This window comes from Sinohyriopsis cumingii, chromosome 10, assembly GCF_028554795.1.
Source record: "Sinohyriopsis cumingii isolate HCF-2022 chromosome 10, ASM2855479v2, whole genome shotgun sequence".
NCBI lineage: Eukaryota > Metazoa > Mollusca > Bivalvia > Unionida > Unionidae > Sinohyriopsis > Sinohyriopsis cumingii.
The window spans coordinates 45,955,081-45,968,882 of record NC_142970.1 but is presented as its reverse complement, the minus strand read 5'-3'; the positions used below and the strand labels follow the sequence as shown (position 1 = coordinate 45,968,882).

The 13,802-nt window shown below is 35.5% G+C and overlaps 1 protein-coding gene across 1 annotated transcript; it reads right to left on the bottom strand.

Annotated features, from left to right (window-relative positions):
* Nucleotides 1-3,331: 3,331 nt before the first annotated feature.
* On the bottom strand, nt 3,332-10,015 carry LOC149789972 (uncharacterized). Its single transcript, XM_089973386.1, has 2 exons — nt 8,954-10,015; nt 3,332-4,554 (listed from the first exon to the last, which is right to left on the bottom strand). Exons 1-2 carry the CDS (start codon nt 9,917-9,919, stop codon nt 3,535-3,537), a joined length of 1,986 nt encoding a protein of 661 aa, XP_089829512.1. The 5' UTR covers nt 9,920-10,015; the 3' UTR covers nt 3,332-3,534.
* Nucleotides 10,016-13,802: the final 3,787 nt, after the last annotated feature.

The following is a 13,802-nucleotide window of genomic DNA, read 5'->3' as shown; positions in this document are numbered from 1 at the left end:
CTTGACATTATAAAGAAAAACATTTGTATGAAAACATCGTGCCGGTACGACAATCCGTTCCGGAGTAGAGGTGATGACAAAAGTGTCAAGGGCGCTGCCATAGTGACCATATATGATGTACGATTGAACAATGTTCATTAAAGACCAATTAGATCTTGGGCTTATTACGTTTTGAAATGTTCATGGGAATCATCTCAGTAGTTTAAGTGAAGCATCGAAAACACATTGGACTGCGAGTGCCTGATTGGCTGGGGTGCCTGATTATATGCGATTGTATAAGCTTTTCTCTTGTATGACCAATAGAGTTATAAATTTTATATATGTTCCATAACGAATGTTGACATTATCAGTTAAAGTATATAGCAGAGTTAATCGTAGAAAATACCCTTCCCTGTCAAAAAAAACATAAATTTTTCAGCCTTTGACAAAAAATGATTCTTTAGGTAACCTTTATTCAATTCTTTTTTCAATTCCTGTTAGAGTATTTTTTATATTTTGTTGTAGAAATCTGATGTAGTAATAAATTCTAGTTACATTCGTGTATAAAATAAGTTCAGAGTATCGGGGTCATTGGAAAAGCCACAATGTATATTGAAACTAATTGGCTTCTCAGAGACCATAGTGTAATTAGTGTTCCATGGACAAAACATTACCAGAAAGCATAAAGTGAAAAGGAGAAACAAGGACCACCCTTCACTGATTAACATTTAGCTACGTGTTTGGAGCGTATTTCCAGCGCAATTTAATAGTATTATACGGGCAGTTATTTATCGTAGTATTATGAATATTCCTGTAACATACAGCTTCCTTGTATTGCGTTCTACGTCACAGCAACACATGCAGGCAATCGAGTAAACCGCCTTGCACACGGAGACGTCTCGGCTGTGAGCTCCAAACTGAATCACGTTTGTGGAGACTGGTGTTGAAAGAAAAAAGATTAAAATACGGAAATATTTGAAATTTTTATTTTACATTTGTCAATTATTTTCTAAACTGTTCAAAACAGGCAGTTTTAGGTATAGACAAAATTATCAGTTCACTATTAGGAATTATAGAGTATCATGCAGATGTGATGATATGGCATGATTTTATAGTCGTAAGAGAAACATCATCTCCTAGCTGCATCACAATACGTCAAGAGGCCAAGCGTATAATTTATAAGTGATATATATAACATACAATATTATGATGGAAACTGACATAAAAAGCACATAACTTGTAATCGGCAACTACTGCATTGAAATGAAGACAATAGGTGATGGGAATGAGAGAGGGAAACCATCGAATCGTATTCCGGATCGGCAAAAACACTTTTGCTTACCTTCGATCTGAAACAGATTATAGAGTCGTCAATGTTTATTTCAATGTCATCGGTCCCGACGAAAAGAAGGAATAAGTAACAAATACGATCCATCAGGGATATAATAAGTAATTATGTGATTCCAATTAGACGAGAATAATTTCAGATGAACTTTTCACACATGTTTGATAAAGAGTTAAAATCTGTCAATAATTCTCATATCTGCAGGGCAATTGCAGTAATAAAGGCCTTGATTCAACACTGTTTGCATTAAAATTACAGTGATGACGGTCTGGTCTTACCACTTTCTGATTGTGAAATTGCAGCGATGAAGGTCTGGACTATAAACATTTTGGTTGTGAACTTGTAGTGATGAAGGAATGGACTTAACGCATTTTATGTGAAATTTCAGTGATGAAGGTCTGGACTTAAAACTGTTTTTTGAAATCGCAGTGATGAAGGTCGTGTTAATAACTTTTGGTGGGTAAAATTACTGTGATGAAGATTTATCAATCTTCATGTGAAATTGCAGTAATCATGGTATGAAATTCACATTGTAAATCTATATAGTTGTATTTCCAGTTTAACATATTTAAAGAACATTTTTCAAAGTCTTCGTTAAGCACTTTCAATCTTGTTTGAAACAGTGTTGGCGGAAAGTTTTCTTTAAAGTGGACGAAATTGGTGTACCAAAACAAATCTTAAAAGATATCATCGGCAATGTAGGTCACACCCAGCATCGAGGTACAACGTGAGTAGCTAAATCAATGCGCTGTTCTGCCTTTGAGTGGACTGCATTAACATTTACAAGGGATCTGCTATTTTGTATTACACTTTTTTCATCAAAGTACTGCTGTATATTGGTACTGGCTTCAGAATGATGAAGATCTGCCTTATACTTGTAGCCTTTGTTTTACATCAGTGTACTACATATCGCTCTATATTATGTAAAGTTTCGCTTTACTTATCAAATCAACCTTACCTCCGTTAAACATTTTTCAAACTGTGAAGCATTTTACCTGCCAAGATCATGTTTAATGAAGAAACTCTCATAAATGTATCATTGTTTTTTGTATCATGTTTAATGATCGTAGAAACGTCTTTTAAACATTACAAAGTTTAAATTCGGCTTACCTTTGTAGAGTCTCCTTGATAAGATAGAGCTGGTCAAGAGCCTTTTCTAATAAATTGTAAATAGGACAGGTAACAAGATCTGGTATACTTGAAATATTTACATCATATACATACACAGGTTCGACACATGCATTTGTGTGTAATAATGGCATATTAACAGAATAATTCAGCTCATGAGGTCATGTTTTAAATATAAAAAATTCAGTTTTGTTAGCACTCTAGGACTAATATTTAATAACAGTTTTTGTGATTTGTCCAACGCAATTAGAAGTATGAGGAAAAAAAGTAAAAAAGATAATAAGGTGGAAGAGAAAACAACACAAACTACTAGCGGTATATACAAACAATTATTGATTTAATATGTAGCTTTTAAGATTCATTTTCAATGATTATTTTAACAAAGGTCCCCTTCATGCACTCATTTAGATTCAGTTAGCTCAGTAACGTGGGATGCATACTCAAGATAAATGAAATTTGTGAGAATTCATTCAAATCCAAGAATATTGCTCAAAATGAGACATAAAAGACGTAGATACGTAAACAATTATCAAGCTTGTAAAGCATCACCAACAACACACGCTTTGGGCTATTCACTTAACCGCTGATGGTTAGGTTGAAACGCAGACTGGATATGAGGGTACAATATGTTTATTACACACCATTAAAGCCTTATATATATATATATATATATATATATATATATATATATATATATATATATATATATATATATATATATATATATATATACTTTATAATCCCATGATCATGTTTGCTAGCTATATTCAAATTTTATAATTAAAGAATTATCTAACCATGTTTAATTATATATATATATATATATATATATATATATATATATATATATATATATATATATATATATCATACTTGGTTTATCTCTTGATATTTAATGTTTATATACACACTTCATGACTTTGTATATCTCGTAATTAATTGCATTGAATAAACCTATTTCATTTTGTTTTATTTTGTGAAATATACTCTTAGCCTTATATTACAAAATGATCAGAATGTCATCACAACGAAAATCTCACTCTGCCGAGCTTTTTGGATAAGAACCACAATTGACTCAACTGTTACTTCAGTCTAAACACATTTATAGAATCTGAAGCACATAATATTGAATTAGTGATAAGAAACTTGTCAAGGCTACTGTTGAAACAAATTGCCGCTGGAAAGTAAGGAATACCATCCGTGATGATTTGAATAGGAGTTCCGTCTGATGTAAGCTGGTGGATGTTCTTAGACATCTGTCCCACCACATACACGTTATCATCCCTGTCTGTAGCAATACTGACGGCAGCCTTGAGACTGTCAGGACTGTATGTATACATCATCCTACCTTCCATGTCAATACAATACAGGGAATTGGCATTACACACAGTAAGGTACACACGGGTACAAGATGAATTGAGAGCGATAGAAGTAGGTGAAGATTTACACTTACAGTCAAATCGATAACACATTTCCTTTCCTGTACTTTCGATCAGACTCCAGTAGCATTTACCATTACCATTACAGTGGCTAGATACAGCCATTTTCCCATTTCCCGCTGAAGCGACACCACAACAGTGATATCTGCTTTTAACCGTCATGGTGGGTTTGATGGCTCCGGTTGTTATACACAGGAACTGAACTGTTTTCTGAAATGGTAAAGTTACGGCCACCTCCTGATTATCCACAACACATATGTTCCATGGTTTGTCTGTTAGTGTAAAGCTGGCGATGTATTGGTAAGAGGAATTCAAAAGAATAACTCTCTTATTATCATGATCTGCAAGCAACACCTGATCCCCTTGTAAATATCTGACCCCTGTAAAGTTTGGAGTCTCATCATCAGGTCCTTTTATCTTCACAGCATCCTCCATATCAGTCTGACATTCCTTCAGTGGCTTTTTCACTCTTGATATAGGAAAACGGTCACGTTCATTTCTGTATACTACTCTTCCGATATCAAATCCCTGGGTCAAGATACACTGGATTTGTGGATCAACTTCAAGATTTAATGTGACATTACCCAGCTCTTCAAATTTTTCTTTAATCTGGTTGTAGTATAACTTCACCTGCAATATTGTTTTGTCGGCCATGATAAATATCTGAAAAAGATAAACTTACGTCAATGGAAAATAAATGAGTAGAATCTTTCCAAATTACGCTCTTCACATTTTTTATCATTTTAATTTAGTTGATTATAGGAAGAAATCACAACAAAATATATTAGTTATATATCCCAAAACATGTCATAACTTAAATATATCATGCATCATTAAATCAATCAATCGATCACTCAATCAATCGATCGATCGAGAGAAAGAGAGAGAGATAAAGATCTGTATCATTGCAAGATGAACATACTTTTATTCCTTGTAAATAAGTACCAAGGGTCTGAGTTCAGTATTCAGTGGTCCTATCTCAAACGGAAGAAATGTTATGAGAGATATACAGCACTATAAACGTGTGTGTGTGTGTGTGTGTGTGTGTGTGATTTGGATTTTTAACGTAGCTGTAACAGTTTTTCAGTCATATCGCTACGATGTCTGCATTGTGGCAGTTTACAGTGATGTAAACACTAGAGGCATCATGCCACTGACATGTAGCATGATGTTCCACCCAGTCCCATTATCCTGACACCAGGCCGACCAGTCCTAACACTGACCTCTTAATACTGAGCTCCTAGAAAGGCAGCTGGTAGAATCATTTTTATAAGTCTTTGGTATGACTCAGCCCGGGTTCGATCCACTTAGACCAACGAAGCGGTTGCACTACAAACGTATGAAGGTACAGAAAATTCAACATTGCGTGTAGGTGTAAACAAAATAATGTACGTGTTACTATATTGAGACAATAAAATGAAAGCCTGGCATTATTATGGAAGGTAAATATTTTCAATCAGTGAATGTATTTAAAAGAAATAAAAAGATGAATTAAAAGTCTCCATAACACTTAAATTCAACGATGAGATGTGCCATATCAGATGTAATGGAATGTATATTACCAACTGAATTTTAATTTGGGACATAAATACTAGAATTTTGTAACACATACACACACAGACACATATCTCTCTCTCTCTCTCTCTCTCTCTCTCTCTCTCTCTCTCTCTATATATATATATATATATATATATATATATATATATATATATATGCTTTGTTTTGGGAGAAAGCAACCAGCACAATAACTGGTTACGTTGACGACGTCCATAACCTATCCCATGCCCTGTTTTAACTTTTGTGCACGTATATGTAAGGACTAACAATTTTTTTATATATATTTAAAGTTAATTTGAAATTTTAACCGGATAACTGCTATGGAAACTCTCTCTCTCTCTCTCTCTCTCTCTCTCTCTCTCTCTGTTTGACACTTATACGGTTAAGTAGACATATTGATCATTTTATGTACACTACAGACCACATTGTTAAAGCTCAAGAAATCAAAAAACTTTCGTTGCTGCTTCTCATAACTGATGATGATGACTGCGCTGATGATTGATAATGATGGTGATCGATGTGATGATGATAACGACCGATGATGATGACGACGTCTTCAGCTTTCACACAAGAGGTTACAATATCTATATTATATGACGAAAAGAAACGTTTCTACACAGCCAACAAGGAAACAACAACAAAAAAGAAACAATAATGTACACCAAGAATCAAGGACATTTTTAAATCTAACGTTGTGAAATGAAATCTTAATAACTATACAAAATTAAACCACAACAGTGCTAGCAATCTTCCCTGGATGGAATCCAGCACAATATATTTACATTTACTAATATCGGACTTACCTAATATAACATAGAAAACGATCTGATGAAATAGAGAGTAATAATTTGGGTCAATCTAAGTATTTATCAGTATGGAATTCGGATTTCAAACAAAATGTAAGACTGAAAGCACGATGAGCATAGCTGCATTAGAATAAAATGTGCACTCTGTACGTGTGCATACATATCTTTCATCGATCTATGCTCTTTTGGGTTTTTTTTGATAATTTGCGGCATAGAAACATAAATAGGTCATTTTGGTGCAGAGGTTCTTGGAGTGAAGTGGCGTGACCATTACAATTTGTTCGTACACTCAGTAGATGATTAATCAACATTGAATGGATGTATTCATACAACTAAAATTGCTGAATGGGGCATAGGATGCATGTATCTGTTGATTACCATGTATCTAAGTCGGTTCAAGTTTTGTTTACATAAATATTTCCTTTTGTTTAGAGAACAGTTGTGCTTCCGACTTCTCTGAACCCGTTGATCATTTAATTGCAAATGAAGCTATGCACAGGATGGAGGTGTGATCGAATTAGGGTTCCTTTATTTGTGTGCTAACTCTATATTTACGCTAATCGCAATTCATTTAAGTTATTTTGTTTAAAAGTTTGAGTTTCAGACCATACACAAAGGCGGACAACACACAAAGTTCGGATGCTGCTGTTTCGCGTAACCGACACAATGTAAATTATCAGTGCCGGATTAAACCCAGTGGAGGCCCTGACGACCTTATGCAGTCGAAATCTTGCCCCCCGCCACCCACCCAGCAAATTATCTCCTAAAACGTTTTGTCAATATTATTTTGATCCGTTGTTGCCGGGCCCCGAGGCCGGTGCCTACTCTGCCTGTTTGGTAATCTGGCACTGTAAACGATATAAAGTTACAAAAGAAAATAAAGTATAGCGATTGAATATTACTTTAATGTCGCATTAATTAAACCTTTGACATAGCAGAAGACCCGCACATTTATCAAAAATGTACTGCATGAGTGCTCTAAATGCAACATACGAACGCAACATGGGTATGCCAAAACAGAGTAGTCATAAAAATAAATGTTATTAATGAGAAGTGTAAATTGGTGTGTGTGTGTTTGTGTGTGTGTGTGTGTGTGTGAGAGAGAGAGAGAGAGAGAGAGAGAGAGAGAGAGATGTTTGGACTTCTAGCGCAGCTTTAACAATTTTTCACTCATCACTACGATGTCTGCAGTGTAGCAGTTTTTGTGATGTCTAGGCCTGGGGCATAATGCCGCAGACATGTAGTATCATATCCCACAGAGTCATATTATCCTGACACCAGGCCGAGCAGTCCGAACACTAGCCACTTAATGATGAGGCCCAAGCGAGACAGCTGATAATACCATTTTTATAGGTCTTTGGTATGACTCGGCCGGGGTCCGAACCCGTGACTTCCCGCATCCAGGCGGATAATCTAATCACTTAGGCCACCGGAGCGGTGAAATGCAACCTGGCTGAAGATAAAAATGAATTATCCTCTACTTAAGGGTTTTCTTCTGGCTGACAACATTAGCATGTTATTCAGAAAATTTGTGAGTTTTATTCACTTGTGTCATTTCCTTCGGATATAGTTTCTCGTGATTTTTTTTATAAAGAATATTTGCTTTTGTTCGTGATAGGTTATCAGTTTTAATGTTCTTGAGATATATGGATTTCATGCATAATTTATAGGTATGCAAAAAGTTTCCATTGATTTTATTTCTGATGAAATTATATATTGTTTAGGGGTCCAAAGTGGTCTAAAGTGTTCGCCTTTACCGATTGCTGCCATCTCACCTATGTTCGCGTGGGTTCGAGCCTCGGACTCGGCTATTGTGGGCATGTGACGAAAGTATTTAAGTACCTTCCCGTGGGTCAGTGGTTCTTACCGGGTGTTTTCCAGGTTCCCCCTCCACCAGTAATACTGGCCACCATGTTTAGCCTATCGTGTGGTGAAAAATAGCATTAAACTAACAAAATATGCTACATATTTTAACGATCTTTAAAATTAACACCAAACTGAAAACAGTTCTTTTGTTTCAAAATTGTTATAGTTAAACAGTTTGATACCTTTCTTGGGGATGAAGGGAAAAACAAAGTCACCTATATAATTCCTGAAGGGAGGCAACTCGACTTGGGTAGGATTACAGTTATTTCCTCACGATACAATGGAGAAAACGAAGACACCAACGATGCGTGACTTTAAAAAGCAAAGCGCTAACATTTTGGGTACGGCCATCGTCAATAATAATTTTACAGAATGACTTAATTCATTATTTCTTAAGCACAATCTGCAGAATTTCAATATTCATGAAAACACATTCGTCAATTTGCTAGGGACTGGTATTTATCTGCTGGGGCAATGGCACGTGATTGTTTTTTTAACAAACGGCAAATAAAGTACTAAAGTAATGAGATGGCCAACATGACTGCTGAACAATACTGCTACTGCTACTGCTTCTAACAACAATACGTTCGCGATTAGAATTATTTCATTATCAAAGTTTCTGTGCTTTTTTTAACCTCATCCCGCCATTCTCTCATGCTTTGAGGACCGAAAGAGTGGTTCGTATCCGAGTGCAAGAAAATAAAGAGAAAGACAGTCTCGTGTCTCTTAAGAAACTTTAAACATAAACAGTTCATTACTATAAAGTAGATCACTTCCACATACGAGAATATATATTCTGTGTGTATGGTACGTATTTATCTAAATAAACATACCTGAGTATCGCTATTATATTTCATGACCATCTCCAAAGTCATGCGTGAACTTCGCACTGCATTTAACAGGCCCTGACATTCGTGATTCTCCTCTTGCGTTCGAATTGTCTCTTCTTTGCACAGTTGATTTCCTTCCGACTTCACCTTGCGTTCTAAATCATCAAGAAGGTCATTTAGATTTTTCCTGATCTCCTTAATTTTATTTGTCATGTCTTGTAATTGTGATTCAAGACTAACTATATTTGAATCATTCCTTTTCTCGAAATTCATGAGGTGATCTTCAATTTTTTTCATCTCTTCAAGGACCTGGAGAGGTTTAACTTCAAGTAGAAGCTTGCTAACATCTTTACTCAATTCTAAAACTTGACCGCAGTTTCTGTGATTAACGATACAACAACTTGCACAACAAGCAATCTTATGGTCTCTGCAATAAAATTTTATATCTTCTTCCTCGTGTTCTTGACAGCGAAAACCCTTGTGATATCTGACAGAGTTCTTTGGATTGTCTGTCAGCTCTTCTATAGTTAAGATGGAGTGGTCCTTTGTTGCCTTTTGTTTTTGATGAACCTTTAGACAAGATGCACACATTGCCTCCTCACACGCCACACAAAATCCATTAGCAGTGACGGAGACGCCATCAGAGAGACAACAGTCACAAGGTCTATCCACTTCCTCTTTCTCTTTGCTTCCTATAGATTGCAAAATTGTGTTGATTGGAAAGAGAGAAGCCCACAAATGTGAAGTCTTGCCTTTCCTGGAAACGGGGACTACGGTTCTGCATATTGGACACTCAAACTGTTTGAGTTCCTTCACATTTACAGCTTTGGATGAAATATAATCCTCCAGGCAACTTTGACAAAATGAGTGCAGGCAAGGCAGCTGTCTGGGTGTTTTAAATTTACCCAGGCAGACAGGACAATGGGGCTTTTCTCCATACTGACCATCTCCTGGATTTGCAACAGCCATTTCTACGGTACTTATAAATTCGTAATAAAGAAATATAATATAGATCTTATGACTCTTTGAAGAAACGCCGTGCAGACCCGACCTGTGTTAGTTGTTAAATATTTCCCAGAGTTCAAAGCGCTGTCGTTATCGACTCCAACGCGACATAGCACAACATCAATTGAACAGCGAGATATACGCAGATCACGTTACCTAGTGTCCTTGTCTGCATTCAGCATGTACCTAACATGAACCGTTAACATTATACAAGTTTACCGAAAGCAAATAGTCCTTTGAAATGTTAGATTTCCATGGTTGTATTTTATGACTCACATTTCTTCTCCCCGCTTTTATTTGCTCATAACCGTATATAATCAAATATAGAAAGTCATCAATGTTATATTTAATTGTGGTAATGAGGCCTCAATGCAGGCAGTTTATCGGAAATAATAATAATAATGGTATACATAAATTAAAAGATCGACAAATCAATATGAATTTTGTCAAAGGATAGCGTACTAGGCTGAAAGACACGTATTCTTCTCTATCATATATAGGTGAGAGACGAGTGTAGCAGTAGGTTGAAAATAATACCGTATGTAAACAAAGTAATATATCTCTGTAACGCCACATCCGCGTTACAAGAGTTTTGGGTATTCCTGTCTAGTTCTTGGTTCGAAAGAATAATACAAGACTGTACATAATGAACTGTGAAATTATATTTTGTATGCAAACTACATTCAATTCAAAAACAGAAGATCATGCAATAACTGAATTTCGATATAATTCGAGAGTGCAAATGACTGATTAGAATTGTTGTGTATATTTAATTTACATTGTTTGTTTGTTTGTTTGTTAGATTTTTTTAAATTTTATTACATGCTATTGTACTGTAATATTGTATGTTGGACTTGACCATGTCCAAAATTGAGTTCCTTTCTCCTAGACCATAATTCACTTTTTTTTATTTTATTCTGTGTAAACAACTAATACATAGCTAAATTATTCTCTATGTGTATGGGCTTAATATTGGGATCATTATTATTAGAAGAAGTAAATCTGTTTATTTGGGTCTGGGTCCAGGTTTTGGAATTTCCAGGTTATTGTTAATTTAGTAATAGGTTTCTAATAATAACATTTTTATTCTGTAAAACATCAGGATCATTCCAGAAGGTTTTTCTCAATCAGGTAATATTTTTTTTTTAGAAAATGCTAAATGTGACCTGAGGTCGAGCAGAGAACTAGATAATCTTGTAACTGAGAGGATTTTTCATTCGTGCTTTAATATCTTGCACAATCAAGTTATGGTACATGTTGTGTCCAGTTGGACTGGAATTTTATTTTCTTCAAATTATTGAATTCAAATTATTATTTTCTCTGAAAATACAAAAGTGTACTGATACAATTCTTGGATAGAGACATTCACTGGAATTTGTAGTGAATTCAAACATGGAGTTATATTACTGCTATTCAACAAAAGACTGTTGACACATCAACACTCTTTAGCTACCACAGACCCATCATCGCCTTCAGTTTTTGAATTTATTCTGGACTTTAAATTATTAGGACCGTAAGTTCTTTTTCTCATTTTCACTTTGTATTCTAGGGAAATAAATTATTTGTTAAATTTTACAAAGCTTGTTGCCTTTCACTCTTTTCCGTTACTTATTCTAAGAGCATAGACTCGTAACAGTACGTATAGGCAGCGAATGCAATGGAAAACATAAGAGTTATGGAATAAATGGAAAATGTCCTGTGCAAATTATACATGATACTAAAAAATGTCATAACACGTTAATGGGTAACAATGTAAAATATCCACGAAATGATCACACAAGGTTACAATGCATACAGAATTTGCTTATTCCACACACACACACACACACACACACACACACATATATATATATATATATATATATATATATATATATATATATATATATATATATATATAGAGAGAGAGAGAGAGAGAGAGAGAGAGAGAGAGAGAGCATGCCTTGCATATATGAGACGATCTACAGTAATGACAATTGTTAATTCAATGGGTAACGAAGGTGAATGCATTCCACGTGTTGCCTTAACTTCAAGAATGAGACAAATGTGTTAAATTTTTCTTTTGTTTTGCAACTCTAATTGAAATCCTTGAAAAAGAGTCCAAAGATCAGATTGTCTATTTTACTGTTAACGAAATAAAAACCCTGAAACGTTTTAAGCATCGGATGTGGGTAAAAAAAGATGTCAATATAAAATCAGTGCTAAACATAAGCAACACCGTCATAAACTGAAGAAAGTGTCAGTGTCAAAATTTCTCAAAACTCTATCATGTCCTTATAAGTTTATATCACAAACAAGACTGTGGAAGTGCCGTTTTTGCTTCATTCGTCACCTCATGGGTCGACTGACATCAGTCCTCACCTCTACCCCTATGATATAGTTATCCCGCACACGATCTATGCATGTTTGATCACTTTTAATTTTGTCCTGCGAGAGGTGTAAAAATCCAAGTGACTCGAGTGAGCCAGTCAAAAGTGTGGAGTCTCGTACGGCTGTCATTGTCCCCATATGGTAACGAAAGGGTCAAAACTTCAGCCTCCCACAATAGTTAAGCAATAAAACATAATTACCCTGCAGTTGTTATAATAACGATAGAAAATCATGCAAAGAGGGGTGTACTCAGATAGACAAGTTTATGGTAGCGATATACGCATGCTTTAGCCTACTAGTACAATGAATGAATGTCCTTATAATAGTAGGCTCTAATGTGTATTAATTTTCTCCACGGTTTATTATAGTCTCTATAAGCATTGGTACATTGAAAATTTTGTACTGGTAAAGAGGAAGATATAGCTAAGTTTTAATTATTTATGCATTGAAAAATAAATGTCCGTAGCTGATTATATATAAATGATGAGAGCCAAACAAACTTGGGCAGATTTTTGAGGCAAGTAAAACTAAAATGAAACTACAAAATATCGTCCATAAAAAGTACACCCTCCAAAGAAACATAACTTGCTCACTGCGTCTGAAGCGAGTGAAGTTTTTGATGAGGTGAATGATGAAGCTGTTCAAGATAATTAGACAAATACATATGGACCATAAGTATAAGAATCGCATCCCAACTCAATTTGCATTAAAGAGAAAGATATCATGATGCAAAAGAGAGGCAACACAAGTATATTAACAAAAATTTTAGGCGCTCTGATAAGCACTATGTGGATGAAGAGGTTCAGCATTATTGGGTACTAGCGACAGTCGCCTGACCAAATTGATGTTGTTGTCGTACTCGATGATAACTCATTTGCGCTTATTGAGACGGACCTATTTCTGAAAGATGTTTTATTAAAAACCGCAGAAGGATTTCGCGGTGCATACTCTGAGATAGGCGTAGTTAATTATTTGGCATGGTCTTATTTAGTGCTTCGTGTTCGCCATGGAGGGTACGAGTGGGAGTGCTGGTAACAACACACAATACAAAATGTAGCAGTGTTTTTGCCAGTTAGACAAATGCTCATGTATATGTAAATTGGAAGCTCAGCTGCATTGGGACGCATTAAATGCAAAGCTGCCTGCCTTCGAAAATTCAAGCCCCGTGGCAGAACATGTCATTATGAATATAGTAGAACACACACGTAAATATTACGTGAGGGAAAAGGGGAACAATCATGCCTGAAATGTGGCATCGGAGTCAAATCACGTAATCTACTTTGCCAGCCTTGTGACTCTGTTCGTGTGTACGATAAATTGCGCAGAAAAAATCAAAACCACTAAAGATGTGACTGCCCAAGTACAAGCAGACACCACAACAGCAAAACACAATAGAAAAAGAAATAAATGAAATAATCACCAGGACTGAAGCGATTGCAGTTTCTGATCTTGACAATATACCAAACATGACAAAAAT